General features: G+C 45.6%; 1 protein-coding gene across 2 annotated transcripts in view; it reads right to left on the minus strand.

Annotated features, from left to right (window-relative positions):
* The window catches only part of tle2b (TLE family member 2, transcriptional corepressor b), a 61,012-nt gene extending 55,736 nt beyond the window's left edge, over window positions 1-5,276 (minus strand). For both annotated transcript variants that reach the window (XM_083647461.1, XM_083647460.1), the window contains exon 1: window positions 5,258-5,276. In XM_083647461.1, the coding sequence (XP_083503587.1) occupies window positions 5,258-5,269 (12 nt within the window). In that variant the 5' untranslated portion in view covers window positions 5,270-5,276. The remainder of the gene's footprint in view (window positions 1-5,257) is intronic.
* Window positions 5,277-13,491: the final 8,215 nt, after the last annotated feature.

Consider the following 13,491-nt stretch of genomic DNA (forward strand, 5'->3'; position numbering starts at 1 on the left):
TTCCATCGGACCGGAGCAGATCATAAATATGGATGAAGTGCCTTTGACGTTCGACCTGCCTCTCACTAGGACTGTTAACAAGAAAGGTGAATCGTCCATCACGTTGAGAACCACAGGTCACGAGAGAACGAATTTCACTTGTGTTCTTGGCTGCACAGCATCGGGAGTAAAGCTCCCGCCGATGGTGATTTTTAAGCATCTCACAATGTGTGATTTTGTCTGGGGATTAGTGACCTGACTTTTGTTTTGTTGAAATGTTAATAAATGGGAGCTTCCCCAAACAGCCATCTCTTTCCCGACAATCCCCTCTGTGCACGAAGCCTTACATATGGTAATTAAACATCAAAACACCCGCGGCTTATAGACCGGTGCGGCTTATATAAGAAAAAAATTGTCAACTTTGAAGGTGCGGCTTATAGACCGGTGCGCCTTATAGTCCGGAATTTACGGTAGTTATGTAGGCATTAGCAGTTGAATACAGCATGGTTTCAGCGTCTGAAAATGAAAGGTGAGAAAAATGCCTTTTTGTGAAATTCGATAGAACAGTCACTTTAACCATTTATTTTTGGCATCAAAGACATCAGACATCTAAACAATTTGTTCTGAACAGTATTTTCCTCCATAACAGCACCCGCACCCCCCTCTCCTTCAAACTCCTCCCTCCGTGGGCGTTCTCCTCCTCCCTCCTTGGCTCTGCAGCGGGTGTGTCACAAGCGAGTTTCTGCTGCCTGTCTGCTGCCTGGCGGCCCTTCATCGGGCGAGCCTGGATGGGGCTCGCTCGTTTCTTGGTGTTTCGGTTGAGAGCTTTGATGAAGCTTTTGCGATTCTGGGCTTTATGCTGCGTGTTTCAAAGTGTGTTGCACCCAGTCTATTTTTGGAACCCCCCACCGTTGTGCGCCACCATTGTGCGCCAGCGCGAAAGCATTTTCGCCAAACCATTCTACAGTATGAGAATGGTTTCCTCACGCTTTTCCCTGCAGTTTTGGCTCGCTTTCTCTAGTCTGGAGAGCACTGTCGCCACTTAGTGGGTCGGTGGAATGGGTTGTACACGTTCGGTGGCTCCCATATTTTTATAGGAGACGTAAAAGGGTTTGATCCACGTCCCACCGTCAAATTTTTATTTATTTATTTTTTGACGAGTTGACTCGTCATTGGCAGTCAACCGTTGGTTTCTGCTTGACGAGTTGACTCGTCAACGGCAGTGAACGTGTTAAGTTTTTACTACCTTATTTGTTTTTCTCTCTGTGTCGCTTCTTCTCATATGCCCCCTCTCTCTCTCTCTCTCTCTCTCTCTCTCTCTCCCCACCTCTCCATCTAATGTTTTTGCTCCAACCCCTCTCTCTCTTTCTCTCTCTCTCTCTCTCCAATTCCCCTACCCCCCCACTCTCTCTCTCTCCTCACAGCGTCATTCGCTGGTTCTCTGACACCTCCCCCCCCCTCCCCATCATTTATTTCTCTCCCTCTACCTCCCATTCACCTCAGTCTAACTCTCTGGTCTCTTTCTGTCATCTGCACCAGGCTACTCCTTCCTCTGCCCCTCTCTCTCTCTCTCTCTCTCTATCTCTCCATTCTCCACTCTGTCCCCTCCTTGGCCTCCCTCTGTCATCTTCACCACCTATCCTCCACCCTCCCTCCTCCTCCTCCTCTCTCCATCTCTCAGAGGTGTAGCCAGCACCCCCAGTCCATTTCTCTTCTTTGGCGACAAGCGCTGACAGAACAGTTCTGCCCGGCTCGGCTGCCAGATCTCTCTCTCTCTCTCTCTCTGTTCTCTGTCTCTCTTTCTTTTTCTCTTTTCCCTGTCTGTGTCACCAGTGTTGGGGAATAGTTTAACTTCATGTAATTAAACTATCACGTTAACTTGATTTTTTTTCCATTAAACGTGGATAGTATATTAAATTGTTTATTGTTTGTCATTTTGAGGCACAACTAACTACTGCAACAGCCAATTATTTTTTAGCTATTTAAGAAAAGCAGGGGATCATATTGATTCATACTTCATTAAGTACTTTTGATTTAATTGACACGGTTGCACAGGGCAGAAAGACCCTTCTATTTAATTTAATGTTTATTTTGCACATTGGTAGCCGGGAGAGGAACTGCAATGTTTATTTGTTTTTTTTTGTTTTGAGTACAGCAATACCACGAAATGTAAAGTGATGTCAAAAGCGCTTCTTCCCTGACCTAAATGTCTTCGTAGTGGTTGGCAAGTTGGATTGGAAGATAAGGACTGGAGTTTCAGCCATCATGACTTTTTGCTGTTTTGTATTTGGTTTTAAAGTTTGGAGTTGTCATTCCTGTGCTTGGAGAAGATAATTGGGGCAAATGGTTCAAAACTACAGGATCACAAATGGAGAAACAAGACGCGATTCTGTGTTGCAGACCCATTTTCTGATTTTAGCCTGATAAGAGGAGTGTATTTTTACGTAAAAATCTTGCCTGGAGGCAGCTTTAAATTTACATACTGTACACCGTGTACAGAGAGTTAACATTCCTTCCTCTTCTGTGAAGAATATAGAACTATACTTTCAAATAGTTTGCCCAATCTTGTGTGTCTGTTTTTTCTGCTTGCTCTCTCTCTCTCTGTTCTCTCTCTGTCTCTCTCTCCCTCTCTGATTATTGCTCTGTCAATAGTTCTGTCTGCATGTGGTTTAGAAATCAATCCATCCATCCATCAATCAGTTTTATTGCGCATCTGTGCTTTTTTTACAGTACAACAATGCAAACTGCGGGTCCCTGTGGGGTTTCCTGCTTGTGAATGTGGCTCACATTCTGGCTCTGTGAGCACACGATCTCACGAGCACGAAGCACGAGATTCTAGTCTATCTAATAAAGGCAATTCCATCTGTAGTCTGTATGTATGTATGTCTGTCCTTCACATATCTCGAGAACCATTTGTCGGATCAACTTCAAACTCAGGGAGTGCACTTAGGGGGACCTGCCAGAGTGCAGTGCCGAATTCTGTGAAATTCTGACCAGTGCATAGTCACAGTGCCACCTACTGGCAACACAAAAAGTGGTTTATCTCGAGAACCATTCTTCCGATTGACTTCAAACTTGGGGAGTGCGCTTCTAGGGACCCGAAGGAGCGTGGTGCCGAATTTCATGCAATTCAGACATGCGCATAGTGATAGCACCACCTACTGGCAACAAAAAATATATATCTCGAGGAGCATTCGTCTGATCAATTTCAAGCTAGGTGGGTGCACTGCTGGGGACTCGACAAGGTGCGGTGCAGGCGGGGGGAGGATGGGGGGGCGGGGGGTGATGTCTGGGGGGAGGAAGGGGAGGCAGGGGAATGGCCACTGCACTGGTACCCTACATCCGGCTTCCCTCGCACGGAGACGGCCAATTGTGCTTGTATGGACGCCCGACCAAGCCAGAGGTAACACGGCGGCTTGAACCTGTGACCCTCGTGTTGGTAGGTAGGGAATCTACTACTACACTACCCGGATGCCTCTTCCTTTAACTTTTCTATGAAACACTATAGGTAACAAGGAGCTATAGGTAACAAGGAGCTATAGATAACGCTATAGGTAACAAGGAGGATGCATTTCACTGTTGTGTGCTTGCATTAGAAAACATACTTCTGCAGAATCACATTACAGTATACTCTGTGTTAACAAGATGATGGATAGAATATGTTTGGTAGAAGAAGAGTCCTCCCTTTAACTCACCACCTGGATTTTTATTGGCCAGGGTTCATATTATACACAGTACACACCATTCCCTGTAGATGGTGTCATTAAGTTTCAACCAGCACTTCAGCCGCTGGATACAGTGTAACACCAGTCAGTACTCAGGTTTGGAGAAGGCAACTACACACGGTGCACTGCACTCCAGGTATTCGGTTAAAGTGCAGACTGTCTGTCGCCTTTCATTTGAAGGCATTTTCAGTCATATCAGGGGACAAAGTTTGAAACAATGAGCCGCTTTCTAAACACTTCATGGTGGTCCTGCTGGGAGCTCGTTGTAAAATGTCACACACAAAAACAAGCATTTGAATATCCACTCGTGTCTTTCATGACAATGTCACCACCAGAGAGAGAGAGAGAGCGAGAGAGAGAGAGAGAGAGAGAGAGAGAGACAGAGAGCGAGAGAGAGAGAGAGAGAGAGACAGAGAGCGAGAGAGAGAGAGAGAGAGAGAGAGAGAGAGAGAGAGAGAGAGAGCGAGAGAGAGAGAGAGAGAGAGAGCGAGAGAGAGTTGAGTCATGTTGTCACCTTGAAGGAAGATGCCATTCAAGTGGATAATGAATCTGTGTGGGAGTCTGTCGCCATGACAGAACATATCTCTGGCTACTATCTATCTATCTATCTATCTATCTACTGTACGTATGTATGTATGTATCTATCTATCTATCTATCTATCTACTGTATGTATGTATGTATGTATGTATGTATGTATGTATCTATCTATCTATCTATCTATCTATCTATCTACTGTATGTATGTATGTATGTATGTATGTATATATCTATCTATCTATCTATTGTATGTATTTATGTATGTACAGTATGTATGTATGTATGTATGTATGTATGTATGTATGTATGTATGTATCTATCTATCTATCTATCTATCTATCTATCCGTCTGCCTGTCTGCCTGTCTGCCTGCCTGTCTGTCTGTCTGTCTGCCTGTCTGTCTGTCTGTCTGTCTGTCTGTCTGTCTGCCTGTCTGTCTGTCTGTCTGTCTGTCTGTCTGTCTGTCTGTCTGTCTGTCTGCCTATCTGTCTGCCTGTCTGTCTGTCTGTCTGTCTGTCTGTCTGTCTGTAAAGTGACTGACTGCCTTCCTTTCTCTCCAATGTGACTCAGACAGCAAATTAGCAGGAATCACGGGGACTGACAGGCAGTCAATGGCTTGGGAGAGCACACCGCTCCTCACACATAGATAACCCATACACACACACATACAAGAGAGTAGGGGCATGCACACACACACACACACACACACACACACACACACACACACACACACACACACAGACAATAAACAGAGACATACTGTGTTTGTGTGTGCAAAATGATCCATTCACCCCCTCCTGCCAACACACTGAACTCACTTTCTGGACACACAGTCGCATGCAGTGGCAGTGACGCACGCAGGCGTGCGCATGCACACACACACACACACGCACGCACGCACGCACACACACACACACACACGCACACACACACACACACACACACACACACACACACCCCAAGTGCTAGCAACAATCAGATAATGAGAGGAGACAGAGTAAAGTCAATGGTTCTTACCTGTTTGTGCATCTCAATGTTGAGCCCGTAGGACATTTCATAGTACTGTAGAGAGAAACACAAAAAGCAAAGCTCCTTTAGGATTTCACATACAGCACAGCACACACTAATATTCCATTTGACACAGTGTTTTTCCCATTAAACATCTGTTGCTCAGCGTAGCCGCATACGCTGCTTTTTCCTGTGTGTGTTTTCAATGTGCGAGAGACACAGAGATGAGAGACACAGAGATGAGAGACACAGAGATGAGAGAGAGACAAAGGGATGAGAGAGAGACAAAGGGATGAGAGAGAGAGAGAGATGAGAGAGAGAGAAACACAGATATGAGAGAAACAGAGATGAGAGAGAGAAACAGAGATGAGAGAGAGAGACACAGAGAGGAGAGAGAGACACAGAGATGAGAGAGACACAGAGATGAGAGAGAGACACAGAGAGGAGAGAGACACAGAGATGAGAGAGAGATAGTGAAAAGGAGGGGAAGAGAGAGAGTGTGTGTATAATATAACGGTCGGGCGTGTGTGTATAGATAATGAGGTCTTTATGTCTCAGCGTGAGTTAGTGTGTGTGATCACTGATCTCAGCATGTGTGTGTGTGTGTGTGTGTGTGTGTGTGTGTGTGTGTGTATGTATCTACGTGTGGGAGGGGGGTTTAGTGCTTGGCTATGGTGTGTCTAGGCACGCCTGCCAAATCACCATCAGCATGACTGTGTATGTGTGTGTGCTTGCTACGTGTTGTGTTCCTGTGTGTGTGTGTGTGTGTGTGTGTGTGTGTGTGTGTGTGTGTGTACACTTTGCACCAAGCAACCTGTGCCAAAAACTGCAATTCCTCGAATGGCCAATTGAGGCTGGCTCCAAAAGGGAGTAAATTCCCCATAGAGCCCCATGTTAAAATGCCCAACTTTACAGCAGAAATAACAACCCGATCTCCAAAAAAAACGTAAAATAGGCACGTTTGTGGACAAACGTTGCTATTTTACGATGTCGGCTAAGAAATTGTAAAATGGGAACGTACGCGTCTACAGCGGTGGGCGGGGTTTGGGCGTGTTTTATGGAGATTTTCTGTTTCTAACCCCTCCCCCTACTCTAATCCTCACCCTAACCACTCGGAACGTTAATATTTTACGTTTTTCGAGCCGAAATTGTAAAATAGCAACGTTGGTCCACATCGTTGGTATTATACGTTTTTCTAAGAGACTGTGTTGGAAATAAACATGTTATACAGCCTGGTTCAAAAACGGTTTTGGTCTCTATAGCTAACTTCCCGATTCATGACAACTGTACAGGAGATGAATGTTTATATAACTCAGCGTTTATAGAGTCTGGCTGCAAAGAGAAGTCAGACTGTGTAGTGGGAAAATGACCTCAATTCTCACTTGATCTATTACCTGAGTAATAGATCAAAGAGGCTGACGTCACAGAAGCTACATCCATATTTGTATACAGTCTATGCTACTTCTCTAAGCACAGCACGCCTTGGTACAGTAAGTACGTCATGCTCCCATCCGTGTCTGTGTGTGTGTCTATTACTCCCACGTATATAAGACAGCAGCACAACAAACATGCATCTCTGTGTGTGTGTGTGTGTGTGTGTGTGTGTGTGTGTGTGTGAGAGTGTGTGTGTGTGTGTGTGTGTGTGTGTGTGTGTGTCTGCTCGCTAAATGCCTTGCGCTCTCATCTCTGCACGTGTGCTTGCTAAACGTGTCTCCTGCCTCTGCATGTGTTTCAGTGTGCAAGTGTGTGTTTCCGTGTGTGTGTTTCCGTGTATGTGTGTGTGTGTTTCCGTGTGTGTGTGTTTCAGTGTGTGTGTGTGCATCAGTAATGTGCTGTAATGGTGTGTGTGGCGTGTGGCGTGCAGACAGCGAGGATCCGTCATGGTGACAAAGGCAGCCTCCGCCGCCGGATGAGCAACGCTCTGACTGATGAGAATGAGACACCTCTCTCTCTCTCTCTCTCTCTATTCTCTCACTCATTTTCACTCCATCACTCTCTCTTCTCTCTCTCTCTCCATTTACTCCCTCTCTCCTTCTTACTCCTCCTCCCTGCCTTCCTCCATCCCCCTCTCTTCCAGTCCCTCCCACTCGTGTTCCTCTATCTTTCGGAGGCTGTCACTCCTCTTTTCTCTCCCCTCCATCTATCTATCCATCTATCTATCTAGCTATCTATCTAGATATCGCATTGGTTCCTAAACTGTGGTCTGTGGATCACTGGTGGTCCGCAGGGCTCCGTCTAGTGGTCCGCCAGAGCATTTAATTTTTTTGCAGTTTTTACGCAATATACACATTAACCCTGAGGAGTAGGCTTGGGTCGATTTTTGGAAATATCGCAATATTCGGGAAATATCAGGATTTTGACTATTTACTTTCAGAGGCTGTAGCGGGCTCCGTTTTAAAGCCAGAGTGAAGTTTCTGGTATCATATAAACCTCGAAGACCTAAGACATTGATACTAACCATGTCATGATGAAACTAGAAGACCTAAGACATCGATACTAACCATGTCGTGCTAGTTTGTCAGGAAGGTAGCTAAACAACACTCCCAAAGTTAGGCTACATTTTGGCGAGAGAAAAAACCTTCCTCTTTTTCACAGCCTAATGTTGGCTGTGAAATCTATCTATCTATCTATCTATCTATCTATCTATCTATCTATCTATCTCTACAGTATCTATGTATCTATCTATCTATCTATCTCTACAGTATCTATCTCGACAGTATCTACAGTATCTATCTCGACAGTATCTACTTCATCTATCTCTACATTATCCATCTATCTATGTCATTGCTCCTTTTGCTTTCTGCCCTTCCTCCCTTGTCACCCTCTTTTTCTTTCTTTCCTTCCTTACCCTTTCTCCTCCCATACTTTCTAACTTTCTCCTTCTCACACTTTCTCCTATCTCTTCATCTCTCTCTCTATCTCTTATTCCTGCTCTTCTTTTAGCGGTCTGCTGTATCGCATTAGTCTCTCCTTTACACATCTCTCTCTCTCTCCTTTTTGTCACTTTTTCTCTCTCTAGCATCTCTCTCCTTAATGTTCCCTCTCTCCATTTCACGCTGTGACTCTACCGCCGTCTTCCACTCCGCTCCCTCGCTTTAGATATCTGCTCTCTCTCTCTCTCTCTCTTCCTTGTCGAGGACTACATCTCTATTTTTCTCCTCTCTCTCTCTCTCTCTCTCTCTCTCTCTCTCTCTCTCTCTCTCTCTCTCTCTCTCTCACCGCTGTGTATTTAGCTCGTCCCTTTCCATTTCTCTCACGGATACAGTTGTACACACAAAAAGAGTGTGTTTGCACGCACACACACACACACACACACACACACACACACACACACACACACACACACACACACACACACACAGAGCTCTCAGAATCTCTTTCACATGCAAATATTGAACACACACTCAAAACACACGTACATGCATTTGCACACGTGTTCTTCATCTTCTCCGCACATAGATATGAATGCACACAGATTACACACGTGTGCGCGCACACACACACTTCAGCTAGCTCTTTTTGTGTTTCCATGTCTGCCTCTCCTCCAGCCCTCTTAACATAAAAGACATGTGACATCTCTCTTTGTTCCACCTCTCCCTCTCTCATCAGCCTCTCTCTTCACCTCTCCATCATTACACCTCTCCTCTCCTCCCCTCCTCCGTCTTTTTGACTCACTTCCTGTCTGTCTCTCCTTATTAATTCTCTCTCTCTCTCTCTCGTCAGCCTCTCCACCACTCTGTCATTACTCTCTGTTCACTCACTTTCTTTTTTAATCAAGTTTTGTTCCTGATTTTTCCACGGTTTTCTCCCCAATCATACTTGTTCCACTCCCGCTGCTAGGCTGTACCGGTTGTTGTTCCACCCCCTCTACTGATCTGGGGAGAGTTGTAGACTAGGACATGCTTCCTCCAATACATGGGAGGATACTGTACATACCCGCAATCCGGCCTGTATGGACGCCTGACCAAGCCGGAGGTAACACGGGGGCTCGAACCTGCAACCTTCGTGTTGGTACAGTAAGTAGGGTATCTACCACTGCACTACCCGGACGCCCCACTCTCTTGCTGTCCTCTCTCCCTAACATCCTCTTTTTTATTTCATATCTCACTGTTTTCCTCCACCAGGGCCCAGTGTGGTAATACAACCTGACGAGTAACAACACAGCTCACTTCAGCAGCCGGCCTGGACACTGACGCTCCACTATGGACCAATAGGAGCGGCTGTATCAGCACTGGCGCTCCACTATGGACCAATAGGAGCGGCTGTATCAGCACTGGCGCTCCACTATGGACCAAAAGGAGCAGCTGTATCAGCACTGGCGCTCCACTATGGACCAAAAGGAGCAGCTGTATCAGCACTGGCGCTCCACTATGGACCAATAGGAGCAGCTGTATCAGCACTGGCGCTCCACTATGGACCAATAGGAGTGGCTGTATCAGCACTGGCAGTCCACTATGGACCAATAGGAGCAGTTGTATCAGCACTGGCGCTCCACTGTGGACCAATAGGAGCAGCTGTATCAGCACTGGCGCTCCACTGTGGACCAATAGGAGCGGCTGTATCAGCACCACGGTGTTCGGGAAGGAGTGCAATAAAGGTGTGATGGGAAAGCAGCCTCCAACCTGCATCTTTACAGTGCACTGTAAAGATGTCCTGTAGGAACTGTAAATATGTCCTGTAGGGACTGTGAAGATGTCCTGTAGGACCTGTAAAGATGTCCTGTAGGAACTGTAAAGATGTCCTGTAGGGACTGTAAGGATGTCCTGTAGGGACTGTAAAGATGTCCTGTAGGAACTGTAAAGATGTCCTGTAGGAACTGTAAAGATGTCCTGCAGGCCCTGTAAAGATGTCCTGCAGGCCCTGTAAAGATGTCCTGTAGGAACTGTAAAGATGTCCTGTAGGACCTGTAAAGATGTCCTGTAGGACCTGTAAAGATGTCCTGTAGGAACTGTAAAGATGTCATGTAGGGACTGTGAAGATGTCCTGTAGGCACTGTAAAGATGTCCTGTAGGAACTGTAAAGATGTCCTGTAGGGACTGTGAAGATGTCCTGTAGGTACTGTAAAGATGTCCTGTAGGAACTGTAAAGATGTCCTGTAGGCACTGTAAAGATGTCCTGTAGGCACTGTAAATATGTCCTGTAGGAACTGTAAAGATTTCCTGTAGGAACTGTAAAGATGTCCTGTAGGGACTGTGAAGATGTCCTGTAGGACCTGTAAAGATGTCCTGTAGGGACTGTAAAGATTTCATGTAGGAACTGTAAAGAAACTGTAAAGATGTCCTGTAGGAACTGTAAAGATGTCCTGTAGGACCTGTAAAGATTTCCTGTAGGAACTGTAAAGATGTCCTGTAGGGACTGTGAAGATGTCCTGTAGGAACTGTGAAGATGTCCTGTAGGACCTGTAAAGATGTCCTGTAGGAACTGTAAAGATGTCCTGTAGGGACTGTAAGGATGTCCTGTAGGGACTGTAAAGATGTCCTGTAGGAACTGTAAAGATGTCCTGTATGGACTGTAAAGATGTCCTGTAGGAACTGTAAAGATGTCCTGTAGGGACTGTGAAGATGTCCTGTAGGACCTGTAAAGATGTCCTGTAGGGACTGTAAGGATGTCCTGTAGGGACTGTAAAGATGTCCTGTAGGAACTGTAAAGATGTCCTGTAGGGACTGTAAAGATGTCCTGTAGGGACTGTAAAGATGTCCTGTAGGACCTGTAAAGATGTCCTGTAGGAACTGTAAAGATGTCCTGTAGGACCTGTAAAGATGTCCTGTAGGACCTGTAAAGATGTCCTGTAGGAACTGTAAATATGTCCTGTAGGGACTGTGAATATGTCCTGTAGGCACTGTAAAGATGTCCTGTAGGAACTGTAAAGATGTCCTGTAGGAACTGTAAAGATGTCCTGTAGGCACTGTAAATATGTCCTGTAGGAACTGTAAAGATTTCCTGTAGGAACTGTAAAGATGTCCTGTAGGGACTGTGAAGATGTCCTGTAGGACCTGTAAAGATGTCCTGTAGGGACTGTAAAGATTTCATGTAGGAACTGTAAAGAAACTGTAAAGATGTCCTGTAGGAACTGTAAAGATGTCCTGTAGGGCCTGTAAAGATTTCCTGTAGGAACTGTAAATATGTCCTGTAGGGACTGTGAAGATGTCCTGTAGGAACTGTAAAGATTTCCTGTAGGAACTGTAAATATGTCCTGTAGGGACTGTGAAGATGTCCTGTAGGAACTGTAAAGATTTCCTGTAGGAACTGTAAAGATGTCCTGTAGGGACTGTGAAGATTTCCTGTAGGAACTGTAAAGATGTCCTGTAGGGACTGTGAAGATGTCCTGTAGGAACTGTAAAGATGTCCTGTAGGAACTGTAAAGATGTCCTGTAGGACCTGTAAAGACGTTCTGTAGGCAGGTTGGAGTTAGCCACTGTAAAGGAGCCTTTGATGCCGCCCCTGTGCATTTCTGAGAGTTAATGGGCTGAATGAAAGGGTGCTCACTTCACTTTTGTCAAGTTCCATTGACTGTGCTTAATTAAAAGTGCGATTCATGCGAATGGAATCCACAGTCATCAGGGAGGACGGGCTCTTTATTGGATTTTTGCCCACCCATAGGTTATTAAACAGAGACATCTTGTCCACCCATAGGTTATTAAACAGAGACGTTTTTGCACAGCATGGCAGGCTGGTGAGTGCAGGATTATGTGGAATATGGCTTTTGTTAGCAGAGTGTATGAGTGACCTGTGTCATGGCTGACTAGAGATTTGTTAGCAGAGTGTATGAGTGACCTGTGTCATGGCTGACTAGAGATTTGTTAGCAGAGTGTATGAGTGACCTGTGTCATGGCTGACTAGAGATTTGTTAGAGGGAAAAAGCCGTCTGCTAAATAATGTATTTTACTGGACAAATTTGAAACCTACCAGTCAGGTTTCAATAACAGTCTATGTACAAACATAACATAAATACAACCCTGTGGACTACGTACTTGCTGGCTGGTTCACTGCACCCAGCCCCAGAGAACCGGCCGGCGGGTCCCCGCGCAGTTACATGTCCTTTACATCGACATTAAATTAACTCATTGAGTGCCATGGACGAACATGTTCGTCATTTCAAATAGTAACGTAGAGTGCCAAGGACGAACATGTTCGTCAATTGCGTTTTTTGACGGTGGGGCGTCGATCAAAGCCTTCTGCCTCTCCTGTACAAATATTATAGCTATTGGAGGTCTATAACCTATTTTACAGAACCCTTAGGTGGCGACAGTGCTCTCCAGGTTAACAGAAAGGCAGAGAAAAACAGAGAATAAGTCGTTGGGGAAACGGAAATCGCATCGCATCCGTATGCATCGATATGCATGAAGCGTTTTAACGTTAGATGTGCCTGCAGCAGGCAGCAGCCAATCTGCTCCCACAATTGAGCTCCTCCATGTCCGCTGCGACAGCCCATTCACATGATCAGCCGTTATTATTCTCAACTGGAAGCATACAGTAGTAGCCGGTGACAAACACACGCGGAAAAAGCTGGATGTCGCGCACCCTTCACAGTGCAGAGCAAACTCAGCAGAGAGCCATCTCCCATACAGGAGGAGTGTGCAGTTGAGGCGGGGCGGGGCGGGGGGGGGGGGGGGGGGGGGCACGCAGAGCAGCACACAACACTGACCCAGACAGACCCAGGCAGCAGGACAGGGTTGCCAAACGCAAGCCAGAATATCCGATGCCCACCAGCAGCAAATCAAGATCAGCAAGAAGCTGCAACCAGCAGCGCACGCAGGGGCCAGCGCTGCTGGTTGCAGCTAAAAATATTATTCTGCCAAACAAAATTCCCTGGCCTTCACTGTTTTATTGAAGGAAATTATTTTTGAGGTGTGACTACATCAGAAAATTAGCTTCAGAGTCAGTGATGTGTTTGAAATGTTTAATTTCACAAAAGGGCCATTATCTCAGCTTCTAGAAAAAAACTGCTCTTTTTTGTTAAATCAAGCTATCTTCTCCGGCTGATAACGAAAGAACGGAAAATGATATCAATAAACCTGTTTTTGCTGATGATAGAAAAGAGTCTCATCGTTCTTTTTGCGTGTTCATTGTTTACATAGTAATATCACACAATATTCTGTGGGCCTCGAGAAATCACTGAAAAAAGCTCTGAAACTCTGGCACTGGGAGCGTCCGTTCTCCAAAAGTGGCTGGCACTCAATGAGTTAAGACATTACCGTTCGTTTTATTTTACATACTTTATGTTACATACTTATTGGCTAAGT

This window comes from Poromitra crassiceps (genome assembly GCF_964638095.1).
Source record: "Poromitra crassiceps genome assembly, chromosome: 12".
Taxonomy (NCBI): domain Eukaryota; kingdom Metazoa; phylum Chordata; class Actinopteri; order Beryciformes; family Melamphaidae; genus Poromitra; species Poromitra crassiceps.